The 18,321-nt window shown below is 39.6% G+C and overlaps 1 protein-coding gene across 6 annotated transcripts in view; it reads right to left on the bottom strand.

Moving 5' to 3' along the window:
- Positions 1 to 18,321, bottom strand: part of LOC127570222 (lysine-specific histone demethylase 2) — a 69,488-nt gene that overhangs the window by 36,683 nt on the left and 14,484 nt on the right. For all 6 annotated transcript variants that reach the window (XM_052015522.1, XM_052015525.1, XM_052015521.1 and 3 more), the window contains exons 5-10: positions 17,307 to 17,418; positions 16,565 to 16,681; positions 11,767 to 11,805; positions 8,221 to 8,434; positions 3,042 to 3,226; positions 207 to 383 (exon numbers count right to left, since the gene is read on the bottom strand). In XM_052015522.1, the coding sequence (XP_051871482.1) occupies positions 207 to 383; positions 3,042 to 3,226; positions 8,221 to 8,434; positions 11,767 to 11,805; positions 16,565 to 16,681; positions 17,307 to 17,418 (844 nt within the window). The remainder of the gene's footprint in view (positions 1 to 206; positions 384 to 3,041; positions 3,227 to 8,220; positions 8,435 to 11,766; positions 11,806 to 16,564; positions 16,682 to 17,306; positions 17,419 to 18,321) is intronic.

The following is an 18,321-nucleotide window of genomic DNA, read 5'->3' as shown; positions in this document are numbered from 1 at the left end:
AACAGTCAAATTGAACACATTCTCTCAGTAAGTTAGCATCCAGAGACAAACAGCAAATAATTTTTTAATGATATTTGAAGCCTTAGTATTAATCAGTTAGAAAAATCCACATCAACTCAGAAGATGGACTATTTTCCTTCAATCCCTAATCTTACGTTTAAAACAAAACTCTATGAAGACCGAACAGAAGACATGAACAGTCCAACCTTATGGTAACAGCTGGGCAGGAGAGGATGGTCAGGATTGATTGTCAGGACCCCAGTATTAACTAAGCCCTTTCTTGTAACAAAATGCAAGATCTTCTCCACTTCCATCACACAACGAATACGAACAAGTCCTCGAACAACTATGTGGTTTGCACATTTTTGAGGGGTGAGAACCTCCTGCAAATGAAAGACAAAGGAAATTATATTGCAGCAAGGTTAAACAGTAGATAGGAGTAAGCTACTTGATCAATTGATCAAATTATTTCATCAACAGCTCTTCTGAATTCAAATTTCTAGCCATTTCTCTGTATTCTTTAGTATCTGTGCTTACTTTTCTATCATTGCAGTTGTAACCTCAATACAGTATTATTAACCCTGTCAAGTTTTCACTACCAAATATAAATAAGCAATATACAAATGGTTTTCAGTGAAGGTCAGGAAAGTAATACAATTATTTCACAAGCATTCACTGGGAAATCACAAAGGCAGCTCAAAAGCATTTTATAAATTTAGACAGGTAACATGCAAAGAATAAATCTGACACCCAAGGGATGGTGACAAGAAAGTGATATTTAACACAATCTGGGATTCAGCACAAACAAGGAACACTACTCTTCAATTTGAAGAGGCAAAGTTAGAAATGAGGGCAAGTGTGCTAAAAACTAAAGAGGTTCAATATAAATCAATCTCCCCGCCCCCCAAATGGATATCATTTGGCCAAGAAAATTAGGGAGAAAACATGAGACAAAATGCTGATCACCAGAAGTCAATGAATACTGAATATTCTTGCTGAATAAGCCAATGTAGTACAAACACAGAAAAAGCTAGGGATACTCAGCAGGTTAGGAGGCATCAGTGCAGAGAGAAACAGAGTTAACTTTTCAGGTCAATGACCCTTCATCAGAACTGGAAAAGTACAAAAAAAATGTATTTTAAGCTGTGAAGACAGTGGAGAAAACAAAGGGAATGTCTGCAATAGGATGGCAACCAATACTGTCCAATTGAAACAATTTCTCTTGGTGCCAACTGCAAGAGGGAAATTAATACATGTTAATCATAGCTGATCTGTCTGAGGAAGTGTAAATGGAGGAAGAACAATGAGAGCAGTTAGAGAATTAAAAACACATGGAACTGCGTGATGCAGAACACAGCAGCTGCTGGAAATTCAAGATAAAAGAGAAAGCTGGAAGCACTCAGAACATCAGGTAGCATCTATGGACAGAGAAAAAAAGAGTTAACATTGCAGGTAGATGATCTAGCATCAGAAATAAAAACAGAAAATGCTGGAAAACACTCAAGTCAGACAGTTTCCATGCAAAGAGAAGAGTTAATACTCCAGGTTGAAGACTGTCAACATCATCTGTTTCGTTTCTCATTTCCAAGATCTGCATTTGCTTTTCAAGCCAACACAGTACCCAATTTTACAAAGAATGAAAAATACAGATGTAGATGCAGACTTATTATTAGCAAGAAAAAGGATTCAACTTTGTTGTTTAGACTAACCCCCCCAAAATAGACCAGTGTCATTTCCTTCCTCCTTTATTCATAAATCAGTATTAGTATGATTGCTGATTACTGTCAACTGAAGCAATCTCAGTTACCCATATAATTCCCTTCTCGGTTAACAAATATCAAGTGGGGACCAAGAAGCAAATGGACATATTCAACTGCTAGTGTTTTCAAATATTTTTAACAAAACTACATGACATTATTAGACACAAGAGATTTTGCAGATGCTGGAATCTGGAGTAACACACACAAAATGCTGGAGGAACATGACATTATTAACCATTTTCAGACTTTCTGATACTGAGCACAAGAGAACAAAGGGGAACAGAGAAAACAAAAAAGTTTGCAATTTATACAGTATTTTAAATATTAACACCTAATTGAAGATCATCCTGCAGTGGTTCGGATGCCTTCAAAGACACTCTTGAATATAAATTACAAACTCAGTGAATCTACCAGCTACAGAACTCATTTTCGCTGTTCCAGTCACAAAACCCAACATTAACCAAAGAACAAAAAAAAGAGGAACTTTTCTGTCTTTGGCCAGATGTGGTGGCCCTCTTTTAGGTTTGCATCTTTATCTTGAAATACATGATCTAAATGGTATACGGATACTCACTAATATTCTGAGGAAGTGCCAGATGGTTACAAAAGGGGACATGAATTATATTTACTAATACAAAAACTAATTTCTACACTGAAATTCAAAACACAACTACAGAGAGAGCAATTTTCTGAGTAGATTTCTTTGGCTCTACTAGTAATTATACTTTGATATTTGCTCAGTTAGGGAACTGGAGAACACGTTGCCCTTCATGTAGATTGCTATCGCATAGTAAATTAATAAAACAAGTTCACCTAATTTTAGTTTATATGCCTTGTGTGTCTATTAATATTATCTTCTTTTAATCAGTCTAGAAAGTAGTTTATGCAACTCCCTACGTGCATCACATTGTTCAGAATCAGAGGGTAACAATTAGACATAAATGGCACTGAATGAAGTGGATGTGAAATAAAACGTCAAATGGCCAGAAGTAACATCTCCGAGTGATACAAATGTGAACAATCCTTTTCTGCTCCAACAGATGACTTACAATGCGACCTGAAGATAATGTGCTTCTTATTCAATGGTTCTAAGCCTCGTGTATAGCATAACCTTGTGTAAGAGAGTCTCATCTGTGAAACCATACCTCAGGACATATGGGTAACATCAGGAAATAAAGGATTGAGTGAGAAAAACAGCAAGAGAAAGTGAAAGGAAGGGGTGGGTGGGTGGGCAGGCGCTCACAAAGTGAAATCTAACAATGTTATTCACACAAGGCTTACTTTGCAATTAATGTTCCAAAGAGCCAAAATTAGATTTCGCAATGCTAAGTACATTGTAGGATCCCGGGAATATTCAGGGAATTCATACAACTCATCCAGTTCCATCACATCTGGCCTCACACAAAGGGCCTTCCCACACTCATTGGGTTGATAGAAAGGTTGGAAGTAAGGACTCATTCCTGCAACTGACCACAACAAATTCAAAGTTAGTCCAATTTATTAATCAGGTACATGTGTAATTTAAACAATTCTTTTTCCCTACACTGCTATAATGAATAATCAGAGACAACAGGCAACAGACACTTCAAAACTGAATACAATTTGGAGTAGGATTCAAAATATGAAGAGTTTCATAATTAAATTCAGATTAGCAGATCTGCTTAACATTGTTTTCCATTATCAATGAATGCAATGCATCTTAATAAAACATTAGATCAAAAAATACATGTAGATTAGTATACATTCATGCAATCAACGTTAATTTTCAATCACATCCCTCGCACAAACATTTGTTTGGGATAACTGTCCTAGATAACTGTCTCTTCTCAATCCTACACAATCTATTAACTATTCTCCAACACATGCTCGTGCTTTGTCCGTTTCCCATTTATTACTTTGTGTTGTAAATTACATATCCAATGCACTCTTTCAATTCTCGACATCTCTCTTTTTCCTATCTTTGTTCTTTCAGTCATCATGGAATTCAAAAGCCAACTGTTTCGAAAGCTGAAATAACATTATTCCCCCTTCCATCTCCCCAAGAGGAGATATAGCGTAATAACTTGAATCACAATAGCAGCTCAAAAATGAAAACATTTACAACATTAGAACAATTGGTGATGAATTTTGGGAGAGTTATGGGGTTAAGACACACCAAACCTAAAGAGTTCTACACTTTTTTTTTTGAAAATGCCTGTTTTCAAACACTGCACCAGAAACTAATGTAGAACAGTACAGCACAGAAACAGGCCACTTGGCCCACAATCTTGTGCCAAACCAATTACATTAGTATTAACTACCCAACTAAACTAATCCCCTCTGCCTACACAATGTCCATATCCTACCACTTCCCTCACATTCATGTGCCTATTCAAGAGCTTCTTGAATGCCCCTATTGTATTTGCCTCCACCACCACCCCAGGCAATGCATTCCAAGCATCCACTACTCTCTGTGTTAAAACTTGTCTGCACATCTCCTTTGAACTTTTCCCCCCCTCTCACCTTAAATGCATGCCCTCTGGTATTAGACATTTCAACCCTGGGGAAAAGATACTGGCTGTCTACTGTATCTATGCCTCTCATAATCTTATAAACCTCTTAGGTCCATTTGGGTAGAACTTCTACCAGATCTCTCCTCAGCCTCCACCACTCCAGAGAAAACAACCCAAGGTTCTCCAGCCTATCCTCATAACACATGCCCTCTAATCCAGGCAGCATCTTGGTAAATCTCTTCTGCACCCTCTCCAAAGCCTTGACATCCTTCCTATAATGGGGCGACCAGAACTGAATGCAACATTCCAGATGCGGCCTAACTAAAGTTTTATGAAGCTGCAGCATAACTTCCTGACTCTTGAACTCAATGCCTCAACTAATGAAGGCAAGCATGCCATATGCCTTCTTTACCACCCTATCAACCTGTGTAGCCACTTTCAGAGAGCTATGAACTTGGACCCCGAGATCCCTCTGCTCATCAAAACCGTTAAGGGTCTGTTTCTTTACATTCGATCTCCCAAGGTGCAACACTTCACAGTTGGCCGGGTCGATCTCCATCTGCCATTTCTCCGCCCATATCCGCAACTGATCTATATCTTGCTGTATCCTTTGCCAGTCTTCTACACTATCCACAACACCACCTGTCTTTGTATCATCTGCAAATTTACTAACCCACCCATGTACATTTTCATCCAAGTCATTTATATACATCACAAAAGTTGTCGAACACCTTACTAAAAATCCATGAAGACAACACCCAGTGCTCTACCTTCATCAATCGCTGTCATCACAGAACTCAATCAAGTTAGTAAGGCATGACTTGCCCTGCACAAAGCCATACTGACTGTCCCTAATTAGGTTATAGTTTTCCAAATGCTCATAAATCCTATCCCTAAGTATCCTCTCCAATAACTTCCCTACCACTGATGTGAGACTCACCGGTCTATAGTAACCAGGATTATCAGTTTCCCTTCCTGAATAATGGAATAACATCAGCTACTCGCTGATCCTCCGGGACCTCGCCTGTGGCTAGAGAGGATATGAAGTATTGATTAAAGCCCCAGCAATCTCATCTCTTGCCTCTCTCAGTAACCTGGGGTATATCCCATCAGGCCCTGGGGACATCCACCTTAATGCTCTTTGAGAGACCTGACACTACCACCTCCTTTATCTCAAAATGCCCTAGCATATTAGCATGCTCCACACTGATCTTCCTATCCTCCACATCCTTCTCCTTAGGAAATACTGATGCAAAGTACTCATTAAGGACCTCACCACCTCCTTCGCTTCCAAGCACATCTTCCCTCCTTCATCCTTGAATGGTCCTACCCTCTCCCTAGTTATCCTCTTGCTCTTGACATATGTAATAGAATGCCTGGGATACTCTTTAAACCTACTCGCCAAAGACTTTTCATGGTCCCTCCTGGCTTTCCTAATTCCCTTCTTGAGTTTCTTTCTGGCCTCTTTTATAATCCTCAAGTGCTCCATTTGATCCTAGCTTTCTAAGCTTTACATATTTTTCCTTTTTCTTCTTGACTAAATTCACCACCTCTCTCAACATCTAAGGTTCTCTTACCCTGCTATTCCTGTCCTTCCTTCTTACTGGAACGTATCTGTCCTGTACTCTGTGCAGTTGGTCTTTAAACATCCTCCAACATGTCAGATGTGGACTTGCCCTAAAACAGCTGTTCCCAATTAATTCTCCCTAGTTCCTGCCTAATGCTCCCGTAATTTGCCCTGCTCCAATTTAATACTCTCCCACAAGGTCCATACTTAACCTTACCTATAACTATCTTAAAACTTAAGAAGTTGTGGTCACTGTTCCATAACTGTTCTCCTACCAAAAGGTCAGTCACCTGCCTAGGCTCATTACCCAACACTAGGTCTAGAATGGCCCCTCCTCTCATTGGACATATTGATTTAAGAAACCCTCCTGGATGTACCTAACAAATTCTGCCCCGTCTAAACATCTTACACTAAGGAAGTCCCAGTTTATATCAGGGAAGTTGAAGTCCACCATGACAACAACCCTATTAGTTTTACACCTTTCCAGAATCTGCCTGCACATCTGTTCCTCAATGCCCCAGTAGCCATCAGGGGGGTCTGTAGTATAATCCTATCAGTGACTGCACCTTTCTTATTTTTGAGTTCTACCCATATAGACTCAGTGGACGAGCCCTCCATTATGTGCCCTCTGATTGCAGCTGTGATATTGTCCCCGATTAGTAGTGCAACCCACTCCCTTTTAGCTCCCTCTCTATCTTTTCAAAAAGATCGAAACCCTGGAACATTGAGCACCCCATTCTTGTCCTTCTCTCAACCAAGCCTCTGTCATGGCCACAACATCATAGTTCCATGTACTGATTCATGCTCTAAGTTCATCACCCTCATCCATAATACTCCTAGCATTCAAATATACACACACTTCAAACTGCCCATCCCATCATTACTATTACTTTGTTCCTGCCTGTTTTTTCTGGCCCTGACATCTACATTCCTCTCAATCCCTCCACTTTCTGACCCTGTGCTCTGATTCCCATCCCCCTGCCAAACTAGTTTAAACCCTCCTGAGTAGCACAAATGAACCTCCCAGCTAGGATATTGATTCCCCTCCAATTGATGTGCAACCCGTCCTTCTTGTACAGGTCACCCCTGCCCCAGAAGAGGTTCCAGTGATCCAAGAACCTGAAATCTCATCCCCTGCACCAGTACCTCAGCCATTCATTCAGCTGTTCTATTAGTCATATTCCTGCCCTGACATGGCGCCAGGAGTAATCCAGAGATTACTACCTTGGAGGTCCTGCTCTTCATCCTCTTTCCTAACTCCCTATACTCACCACACAGGATCTCTTCCCCTTTTCTACCTATGTCATTAGTGCCAACGTACACTAGTACCTCTGGCTGCTCTCCCTCCCCCTTGAGGATATTCTGCAGTCACTCCGAGACATCCTTGACCCTAGCACCTAGGAGGCAACACACCATTCTGGTGGCTCTTTCATGGCCACAGAATCTCCTGCCTGACCCCCTAACTATCGAGTCTCCTATCACTATTGCTCTACTTGACTTTACTTTTCCCTGCTGAGCCACAGAGCTGGCCACAGTGCCACTGACCTGGCTGTTGCTGCTGTGCCCTGATAGGTCATCCCCCCCCCACCCCCACCACCAGTATCCAAAGGGGTATACTTGTTGCTGAGGGGTATGGCCACAGGGGAACCCTGCACTGATTGCTTACACCCCTTACTTCTCTTGGTAGTCACCCATCTAACTGAAGCCTGTACCCTGGGTGTGACCACCTCAGTAAAAGTTTCATCTATGAGGTTTTCAGCATCCCGGATGGTCCTAAGTACATACAACTCCAGCTCCATTTCCTTAACCTGGTCAGTCAGGAGCTGCAACTGGGTGCACTTCCAGTAGATGTAGTCATCAGGGAGACTGTGAGGTTCCCTGATACCCCACATCTTACAGGAGGAGCATTCCACTACCCTAACTGCCATCCTGCCTTTACTGACTAAGGATTTACAGACAACAAAATAAAGGTCTTACCTGTTTTTACCTGTGCCTTCTTACTGAAACCCTTCTTTTTAAAGAGCTGCTCACACTCCCCCACATAGGTCACATACTCAGCCTCTTTTCATGGAAGTCTCTTGAGTCGAAGCCTCTTGAGCCAAAGCCTCAGTCCCCCACTCTAACACTGAGTCACTCCAAAATGGCCACTCCACTTAACCCTAGTTTCTTTTTATTGGCTGCTGCCAATTAGCTAATTATTACTAACAATATGCAGTGTGCCTCTTTAAGGGTCCTGCTCACTGAAAATGAACACGAAGCACAGAGACTCACCTCTTTTGAAAAATCCCACCTCTCATCCCAAGCCCCAGCTCCCACTCTATGATATGATTCACACAAAGTCAAGATCTATGAAAGAAGATTTGGCTTACATTATCAGCATCTAGTTTAATTAACAACTTACCAGGTGACTGAACACTGCTTTTGCCATGCTCTGATGAATTCATCTTCAGGCTGGAGTACTCATTGTGGAAACGGTTAGTGTTGACACAGGAGGGACTCATGCCCACACAGTCTGGATAGTAAGCACCAAGAAAGGGGGCAGCTGGGCTGTCCTTCAGTAGTGGAGGCACAATAAGCATGGAGTACCACTTGCTATCTCCAACTTCACCCACTCGCTGAAAAATTATGAGATTTCATTTGTCTGTATGGATGGATCAACTTTTAGGAAACAAGTAATGGAGCCATAAACATCCATTATTTGAAGAAGTTCAAGAGACAATAATCATGAATTTACTTTAAATATATTTATTATACAGAGTTTCCAATATTTAAATGTAGAACTTACACTATTAAGTTTGAGCAATTTAGTACAGAGTGACTGGAACATCAAAAGAGCTCAAGAACTTGACATTTGCATTACTCATACTTGACTGACATGCACAATGATTCTTTGTTTCAATGGAATTTTTGTCATGAGAGCCAAGAAATTGAATCACATTACATTGACCTTTTCAACACTGTGTATGAAAGTCAATATTTCCCCAAAGTACAGAAATATTATTTTATTTTTCAGGTTTAAATGCACTATTAGATTCAATCACACCTTACGTTTTACTTGCGTGAATCAACAGTTTTGCACATCAGACATGCATGTAGTGATGATATTTCCAGTGCAACATTCACTTAAAGCAATGCTAGGAGAAATTAGGACACACTGATCCAAAGCAGTTCAGTGGTTGGGCACTCTTTTGCTCTGTTTTAAAATGAAGGTCTTCTCAGGGAATCAGTTTCAGTAGGCTCATTCGTGCTATTTACCCACTGGCTCTCATTAGCAAACATCTCTCCTATGCCAAACAAAGGATATCAACAAACAACCTCCTAAACTTTTATCTCTTGCCCAAAATCCTTCTTCACATTTGCATTAACTGATCTCCGCCCATCAATCACATCGGGCACAACAGCATTCCCTCAGCCCATACCACCCATCCACCCACCCTCCTCCACAATTCATTATCAAATCTCACCTCCTCACATAAGGATCATCCCATCCATGCACCAATCCTCCCATCCAATGCTCCCTGATATGATGTCCACATGCTTGTATCAGGCTCAATGGGAATGCCTGGGAAGTAGTTGGTGCGGTAGTAGCCCAGGAAAGAAAGAATTTCACAGAGAGAGAACAGAGGAGCAAAAAGTAAAACCTTTCATTTTGAGCCCTGCCCAGAATTTTCTTAGTTTGTTCAGTGTGCAGGTTCATTTAGGATCATGAAAGGCAGCAAGTGAAAAAAGTCATTAGGTTACAAAACTAATGTCTGTATTAACGTTTTGCAGATTTACCATTAAAAAGTTTCTCAAATCAGATGCACCACCATTCCATGGTAAGCGATGTGATCATCCCCAATAAAATCTAGATGTAATCAACATATTCTGTTCTTAATGATCAATTCTGCTCTAATTTAGTTCATCAGTGTCTAATCATTCCCATTACCAAAAGATTTGAGTATTCTTATGTAAAAAAATAACTGCAGATGCTGGAAATCTGAAATAAAAATGACAAAATTCTAGAAAAACTTAGGTTAGGCAGCATCTGTGGAAAAAGGTACAATTAATGTTTCAGATCGAAGACCCTTCATCAGAACTGAGAAAGAAAATTAGTTTTGGGAGAAAGCAATGAGTAGAACAAAGGGAACATCTGTGACAAGGTGAAACCACTGAGGGTGAACAAGATACAAAGGACAGACAGAAATCATGCTGGAAAGCACAGGAGAACTTTGAGGTTAGCCTTCCTAGCAGAGAAGTGGCAGTGAATTTAACAGTAAATAAAAATCAAAACAAGAAGTGGAAAACAGAAAATCCTCAAAAAACTCAGTAGGTAAGGCCAAGTGGAAACATTAACTGTTTAATTTGGCGTTATTGTGGATAGTGATGAAGGTTATCAAAGGAATCAACAGGATATAGATCAGTTGGAAATTTGGGCAGAAAAACGGAAGATCGAACCTAATCTGGACAAGTGTGATGTGTTGCACTTTAGGAGGTGAAATACAAGAGGAAAATATGCAGTAAATGGCAGAATCCCTAACAGCATTGATGTACAGAGGGATCTTAGGATCCAGGTCCATACCTCCCAGAAAGTAGATTGGGTGGTAAAGGCAGCATACAACATACTTGCCTTCATTGGTCAGGATGTTGAGTATAAAAGTCAGGAACATTTAAGAGGCTCGGCCACATTTGGAGTATTGTGTGCAGTTCTGGTCACATTTCAGGAAGGATGTGGAGGCTTAGGAGAGGGTGCAGGAAAGGTTCACCACTAAACTTTCCCACTGCATCTTGGTACACATGGCAATACTCAACCAATTCCAATATTGTCTGAATTGAAGAGTATAAGCTACAAGGAGACATTGCACAATCTTGGACTGTTTTCTCTTGAGCGTCAAAGGCCAAGGGGCAACCTGACACAAGCATATAAAATTATGAGAGGCATAGATAAGGCAGATAGCCAGGAAAAGTGGTGCAAGCAGATACGACAGCAATATTTAAGAGGCATTTACACAGGCACATGAACAGGCAGGGAATGGAAGAATATACACCATGTATAGGCAGATGGGATTAGTTTAAATTGTCATCATGGTCAGCACAGACGTCACAGGCCAAAGGGCGTATTCCTGTGCTGTACTGCTCTATGTTATATTGTATGTTCCTCTTTCCAAAGGTGCTCAAGATTTCTGTCTGTCCATTTTGTCCGTTCACTCAGTGATTTCACCCTATAACAGACATTCTTTGCTCTCCCCCTACCTTCTCTACCACTTAGACTAACTTGCTTTTCTCTTTCTCAGTTCTGATGAAGGGTTTCAGACTTGAAACATTAAATGATTGTGTTTCCACAGATGCTGTCTGACCACCTGAGTTTTTCCAGTATCTTCTGTTTTTATTGATTATACCAGTGCTCTGTGGAGAGCCTCACATCTCCAATCCTATATAAAGTTATCCAAAATTTTGCTGACCTTCTTCACTGAATTCTGCTCACCCACACTTCCATTATCCTCACTCACCAAAATAAGCACCTTGTCTTGCACTCATTTTCAAAATTCTCATTGTCTTCAAATCTCTCCAAATCCTTACTCTCCATATCCCTAGAGTTTTCTTTCCTTTTACAGCCCTTCATGATCATGGTGCTTCCCAAATCTGGTGTACATCTCCAATTTTAATCTATTATTAGTAAGCCATGCTTTCATCTATTTAGAGACAAAGATCTAGAACTTCCTCCCTAAAACACTCTGCTATTCTTACTTTCATTCTTTATAAAGCTATTACTTTAACAAAGCTGTTGACAACAGATGTGTTGCCTGTTCCAATGTCTTTTTGTGGTTCAGTGACAAATTCTAAGTGCTAATGCTCTTGCAAGGCACCTTTGGCAAATTTCACTGTGTTAAAACCACGATATAATGCAACATGTTGTAGTTTGTTTCTTGGTGATACAAAGCTCCTGGGTTCAGTCATTAATACTTACCATATCTTCGGCCAAAGAGCAGGGATCTGTATTTTCACTCTGGTGGAAACAAAAGACAACAAATTTTCTCTTTGAACACAGGGATTCAAAAAACAAAACCAGAAGTAGCATAAATGATTTCTTGGACATTCAGTAAAATGATACGTGACCATGTGCTTCATGTCCACATTCCCATTTGATCACCATATTCTCCAACAACATTTCCCCAACCTACACACCATCCTTCACCTTTTTGCCCATTTGCTCAACTTATCCATATCCCTCTGCTGACTAAATCCTCCTCAACTTCCTACCTACCACTGTATTACCACCAAACTTGGATGAGTTGCACAATACCATAAAATAAATTCCAAATGCCCCAGGGGCCTGTACACATCTCTGAGACAACCCATTGGGAGTGATCTGCTAACCAAAAAGGAACTCATTTTATCTACTTCCCTCATGGGAGGCTCATCTGGAAAATTAAGATGCATGGGATCCACGTGAATTGGCCATCTGGATTCAGATTTGACTTGCCCATAGAAGACAGGATAGTGGTCGATGGGACTTATTCTGGCTGGAAGTCCATGACTAGTGGTGTTCCACATGGATCTGCTGTTTCTGATATATATAAATGAGCTGCATGAAAATGTAGATGGGTGGGTTAGTAAGTTCACAGATGATACAAAGATTGGTGCTGTTGGGGATAGTGTAGAAGATTACCAAAGGATACAGTAAGATATACAGTAGATCAGTTGTAGATATGGGCAAAGAAATGGCAGGTGGAGTTGAATCTGGCCAAATGTGAGGTGTTGCTCTTTGGGAAATCAAGTGTAAAGGGACAATATACTGTTAATGGATAGTTACTGTCAACCCTTAACAGTGTTGATGTGCAGAGGAATCTTGGGGTCCAAGTCATAGCTCCCTGAAAGTGGCTGCACAGATCGATAGGGTGGTAAAGGTGGTATATGGCATGCTTGCCTTTATTAGTTGAGGCATTGAGTTCAAGAGTCTGGAAATGACGTTGCAGCTTTATAAAACTCTAGTTGGGCTGCATCTGGAGTATTGCATTCAATGCTGGTTGCCCCATTATAGGAAGGATGTGGAGGCTTTGGAGAGGGCACAGAAGAGATTTACCAGGATGCTGCCTGGATTAGAGGGCATATGTTATAAAGGAGGTTTGATAAACTTGGATTGTTTTCTATGGAGCATTGAGGCTGAGGGGAGACCGGATAGAGGTTGCTGAGAGGCATAAATAGAGTACACAGCTGGTATCTATATCCCAGGGTCGAAATGTCTAGTACTAGAGGACATTTAAGGTGAGAAGGGTTAAGTTTAAAAGAGATGTGCTGGGCAAGATTTTTTTTAAAAAAAACAGAGTGGTGGGTGCCTGGGAAGCGCTGCCAGGGGTGGTGGAGGAGGCAGATATGATAGAGGCATTTAAGAGGCTCCTAGATAGGCATATGAATGTGCAGGGAATGGAGGGATATGGACATTATGTAGACGGAAAGGATTAGTTTAGTTAGGCATTTAATTATTAGATTAATTAGTTTGGCACAACATTGTGGGCTGAAGCGCCTGTACTTGTGCTACTGTTCTATGTTCAATTTGTCCCCTGCTTTGTCCTTTATTAAATCCTCTAGCCATGCTAAAGTTTTATCTTTAATCCATGAACCTTTATTTTAAGGAAAACCCATTTAAATGATACATTATCAAATGCCTTTTAAAAATACAGATATTATGCATCCATTTTATCTACCCAGCTCGTTAGATCCTTGAAAAATATTAGACGTGTCAGATAGGATACACCCTGAAAAACCACATTAACTAGAACCAAATTGCATTACATTCTGCCAAAGCGTAGTTACCATGCCCTTAAAAATGGAGTCTGGTATTTTGGTGATAACTGATATCAGACCAACTGGTCTATGACTCCCCATCTTCTCTCTCTGTTAAATAGAGATGTTAAATTACAAGGTAAATGCAGTGTATTAGCCATACGCATCCATCATCTTTCCCCCCACCCCCTCTCATTGTTTACCAATCCAAATCAAAATTAATGGCAGGCAATCCAATCCTAGTACAACATTATAATGAATGTAGTCTCTCTGTAGACAAGCATCTGCCTACAATCAATGCCTTCTCACAAGGATACTTGTAATAAGCCAAGATAACCAACAACCAATGTACAGCTCAATGTCCCATTTAATGATGAACCCACTCAATTGTCAATTTTAAAACAAGAGATGGAATTTATAGAAAGCATAAAATTCAAGCAAATATAAATTGATTACAATTTTATACATTCAATTTATCTCATTAAATATTTAGGCTATTTCATCTATACTAGAGGGCAGTTATTAAAATGTGGAAGCCAGCATGAAACTCAAACTACAATAGCAAAAATCCTGAATAACTACTTTCATAGAACAATACAGCACAATACAGGCCCTTCGGCCCACCATGTTGTGCTGACCTTCAAACCACGCCTAAGACTATCTAACCCCTTCCTCCCACATATCCCATATATTTTAAATTCCTTCATATGCTTATCTAAATCTCTTGAACTTGACCAACATATCAGCCTCCGCCACCACCCCAGGCAGCGCATTCCATGCACCAACCACTCTCTGGGTGAAAAATCTCCCTCTGACATCTCCCTTGAACTTCCCACCCATTACCTTAAAGCCATGCCCTCTTGTATTGAGCGTCGGTGCCCTGGGAAAGAGGCGCTGGCTGTCCACTCTATCTATTCCTCTTAATATTTTGTATACCACTATCATGTCTCCTCTCATCCTCCTTCTCTCCAATGAGTAAAGCCCTAGCTCCCTTAGTCTCTCCTCATAATCCATACTCTCCAGTCCAGGCAGCATCCTGGTAAATCTCCTCTGCACCCTTTCCAACGCCTCCACATCCTTCCTATAATGAGACGACCAGAATTGGACACAGTACTCCAAGTGTGGTCTAACCAGAGTTTTGTAGAGCTGCATCATTATCTCGCGGCTCTTAAACTCGATCCCACGATTTATGAAAGTTAACACCCCATAAGCTTTCTTAACTACCCTATCCACCTGTGAGGCAACTTTCAGTAATCTGTGGATATGAACCCCCAGATCCCTCTGCTCCTCCACACTACCCAGAATCCTGCCTCTACTCTGCCTTGGAGTTAGTCCTTCCAAAGTCCTTTCTGCAATTACTCACTCACAAGGCAAGAGCAACACTCTGTTTGAAAAGTTAATCCAGGCCAAGTTAATGATTAAGATGGAAACCTTATTCATATGATAAAAGTGTTAAAAGCCACTAAGTTACCAAAGGTAAACATTAAGAACAAAAACAGAAACACTGGAAAAACTCAGCCAGTCAAGCAGCATCAATGGAAAAAGAAACCAGTTAACATTTTGTATCAATGACCTTTCCTCAGAACAGACTTTTCCATGAAACAGAAGAAAATTTGAGATGCACGAGAATGGATACGTGACTGGGTATCGGAAAAACAGAAATGGATAGGAAAACATACATTCATTTATAAGAAAGAAAAATTAGCTTCAGGCAACCAAATAAATGACTTTTCCTTTCATAATAAGAAAATAATGGAATTAATCGGTTGTAATATTTTAAGAAAGGATACTGTATATATCATTTGGCATAGGGGCAGGATTTTGGTTAAATCACTTCAATTTTTTTTTAAGAAAATGTCAGCCTAAATGGATTATGATAAGTTCTACTACATATCTACTTAGATTTCTGGAAGGGTTTGACAAAGATTGTTGTGAATGATACTCATTACGTTTAAATAAAATGAAGATTCAGGCTGAAAACAGGGTACAGGTGAGAAAGTAGTTGATTGTTTGTAAAGATTACATGAAATTAAGTAAGTTCTGAATTTAATGTCCAGAGAAGTGTGTTGGACCACCACTGTTTTCAATTAACATGGTTGAGTTGGACTCAGAATTGGAATACAAATTTAATTTTCAGGTGGAACAAAAAGGGTCTTAGCAAACTCAATGTCCAAATTGCTCAAGCAATTCACAGCAATGATCAAAGCAGCCAAAATGTTAAATATGTCCAGTTCCCGTGATATTACAGTCAAATTGTACAGTGCTTCGGTCAAACCACACATGGAGAAATGTATTGAGATTTACTCATCTCGGGACAAAGAAGACATTCAAACTCAAAAGGCTGTGTAAAAAAAAAAAGAAAACACAGCAGATCGGTAGTTTTAAAAAGGTCTTAACCATGAGGAAGAATGCAGTAAACTGAACTCTTAAGTCTGTTTACCTCTGAAGTGTTCCCAAGAGTGTCTCTCTCCTCCCTTAATACACTTGAAACCCATCCCTTTGATCAAGTTTTTGGTCTTCTGTCCTAATATTTCTTTATGTGTTAAACTGTATGTCATGCTGTTCTTGAGGTATTTTACTACATTTTATGTACCAAACAAATGCCAGTTGATGTTGAATGGAGAACTCAAATGTAATCTTATAAGAATTAAAAAGCCAATCTGAAAACATGCATAAATAGCAAGAGCAGAGCAACATTTTGCATGTTTATGTAATAGACAACAAACTTGGGAATCAAAATGCTAAGTTCCTTGCCTGACAAAGAGATCAATATATTAAACACACTCCTGGATAGAACGTAGGCATCATTTTTAAAATCACCTAGATATTTCAGTGAAAGGACTCAAAAGGTTCTGACTTCTAAATGAAGCTCTGAATAAAGCTGAGTATCTTACTAAATGGTATGATACTTCAATACAGCTACAAGATAGATTTTGAAATACTGTTTATCAACATATTTAATGACACATATTACTCTTCACCTTAACTGTAGTATGAGTTTTCATGCCACAACGATATGTTTTTGCTGATGTTGCAGTCATCTGGATATCCCTTGTTAATTGACGCCATTTTGCACAATCAGGTTTTGTACATTGTACCTGTTACAAACAATCAATTACATTGGCATTAATTGGTACAGAAACATTAATGTATAGTTTATTTAAGGGTATTAATTTGCTTAACATCATCACAACTAAATAGCTCAACTGAACATTACAAATGTATGAAATCTTCCATTTTAGGGGACAAGAGAAAAGAAAAGGCCATGGACTAGTCACAATAGCTGGTACAGTGATAGACTTCAATCTATTTAAACAAATAAATTTGGCAATAACCAAAAGTTCTAAAGCCCTCTTATGATGTCCTGGAAAACTATGCCCTTAGGTTTCTCTTTCTCCCTATTAAGTGATGCAAATATTACTAATTTGTTTATTTTTCTATAACTGAAATTCTTAATTCCAATGGGAAGAGATATCTTAACTTTATTTCTACAGCAATAAAATATTATAAAGGTATGGATCAATCTTTTTCACTTAGCCAAGGATATGCTTCAGAAGTTATCCCAAGCAAAAGTAGCTCACTTTCATGGATTAATTCTGCAGCTTTACCCAGGCTTAGGTTACAATGAAATTGTTAAAAGTGTGTAATTTTTTTTGTATACCCTTGTACAATCTTGGAATCAGAATATAAATGTGAATATTTGCTTTTATTTGTTGAACTTACCCAGAAAGGAACCAACTGATCAGACATGAATGCTTTCAGGCTTGGCTCACTTTTACCATTGCTGGTCCAAATTCTTTTCCAGGTAGCATATTTTTCATATCCATCTTTGTGGCTAAGGAAAATGTAACAATAAACAAAACAACATGCATTAGGAAAATTTCTACGTCGTTGAAAATATGAATGGGATACAGTGAAATTCTGATAACCCACTATTGGTCAGAAATCCAGAGGATTCAGCATGGAGCTCACCAGAGTCTTGTTTCCCCATGTTCCCTTCAAACACACCAGGGCCTTGTATCCCATGCTCCTTTTAAACTCACTAGGATCATTGGAAAATCAATCATACTACAATTAATCGAAAATCAATCAATGCAAAAAAATTGAATTCAAAAGTACGATGGGGCAATAATAGAGTAACATCCAATGTCCAGAAAATCAGCCTATCCAACACTGCCAAAGATGGGTGCTGGATTATCAGCATTTTACTGCACTTTGAAGACACAAGAGAGTGCTGATGCTGGAACCTGGAGCAAAAAAAAACAAACTGCTGAAGGAAATCAGCTGGTCGAGCAGCATCCGTGGAGGCAAAAGGGATAGTGGACATTTCAGGTTGAAACCCTGCATCAGACCTGATATCCTCTACATTCTTGTATTTTTACAAATCAAGCATCCAATTTGTTTTCTTAATCCAGTGACCACTACATGAAGAAAACAAAACTAAGGCTCCAATTTAAGTAGAATTACTCATGTATTTTGTCAAATAACAGGTGGCAACATTCTACAACATATAAATGCAAGCCATGTCACTTGAGCACCATGAATTTCTTCAACATGGAAATGAGATACAAAGATGCTTCACAGAATGAGGAAGAGAATGTGCCTATACAAAGGAAGAAAGGTTGGGGTGGGGAATGGGTGGTGGCCAAAGGTTTGATTAACAATAGCTTTCTTTTCATGGAAAAAAAGGTTAAAATGTGATAGATAAAGGAACAGGCACAAAGGTTATAGGGAAGAA

This window comes from Pristis pectinata, chromosome 5 (assembly GCF_009764475.1).
Source record: "Pristis pectinata isolate sPriPec2 chromosome 5, sPriPec2.1.pri, whole genome shotgun sequence".
Classification (NCBI taxonomy): Eukaryota; Metazoa; Chordata; class Chondrichthyes; order Rhinopristiformes; family Pristidae; genus Pristis; species Pristis pectinata.
Note: the sequence above shows the minus strand (reverse complement) of the source record. Positions and strands in the feature narration are given on the sequence as shown.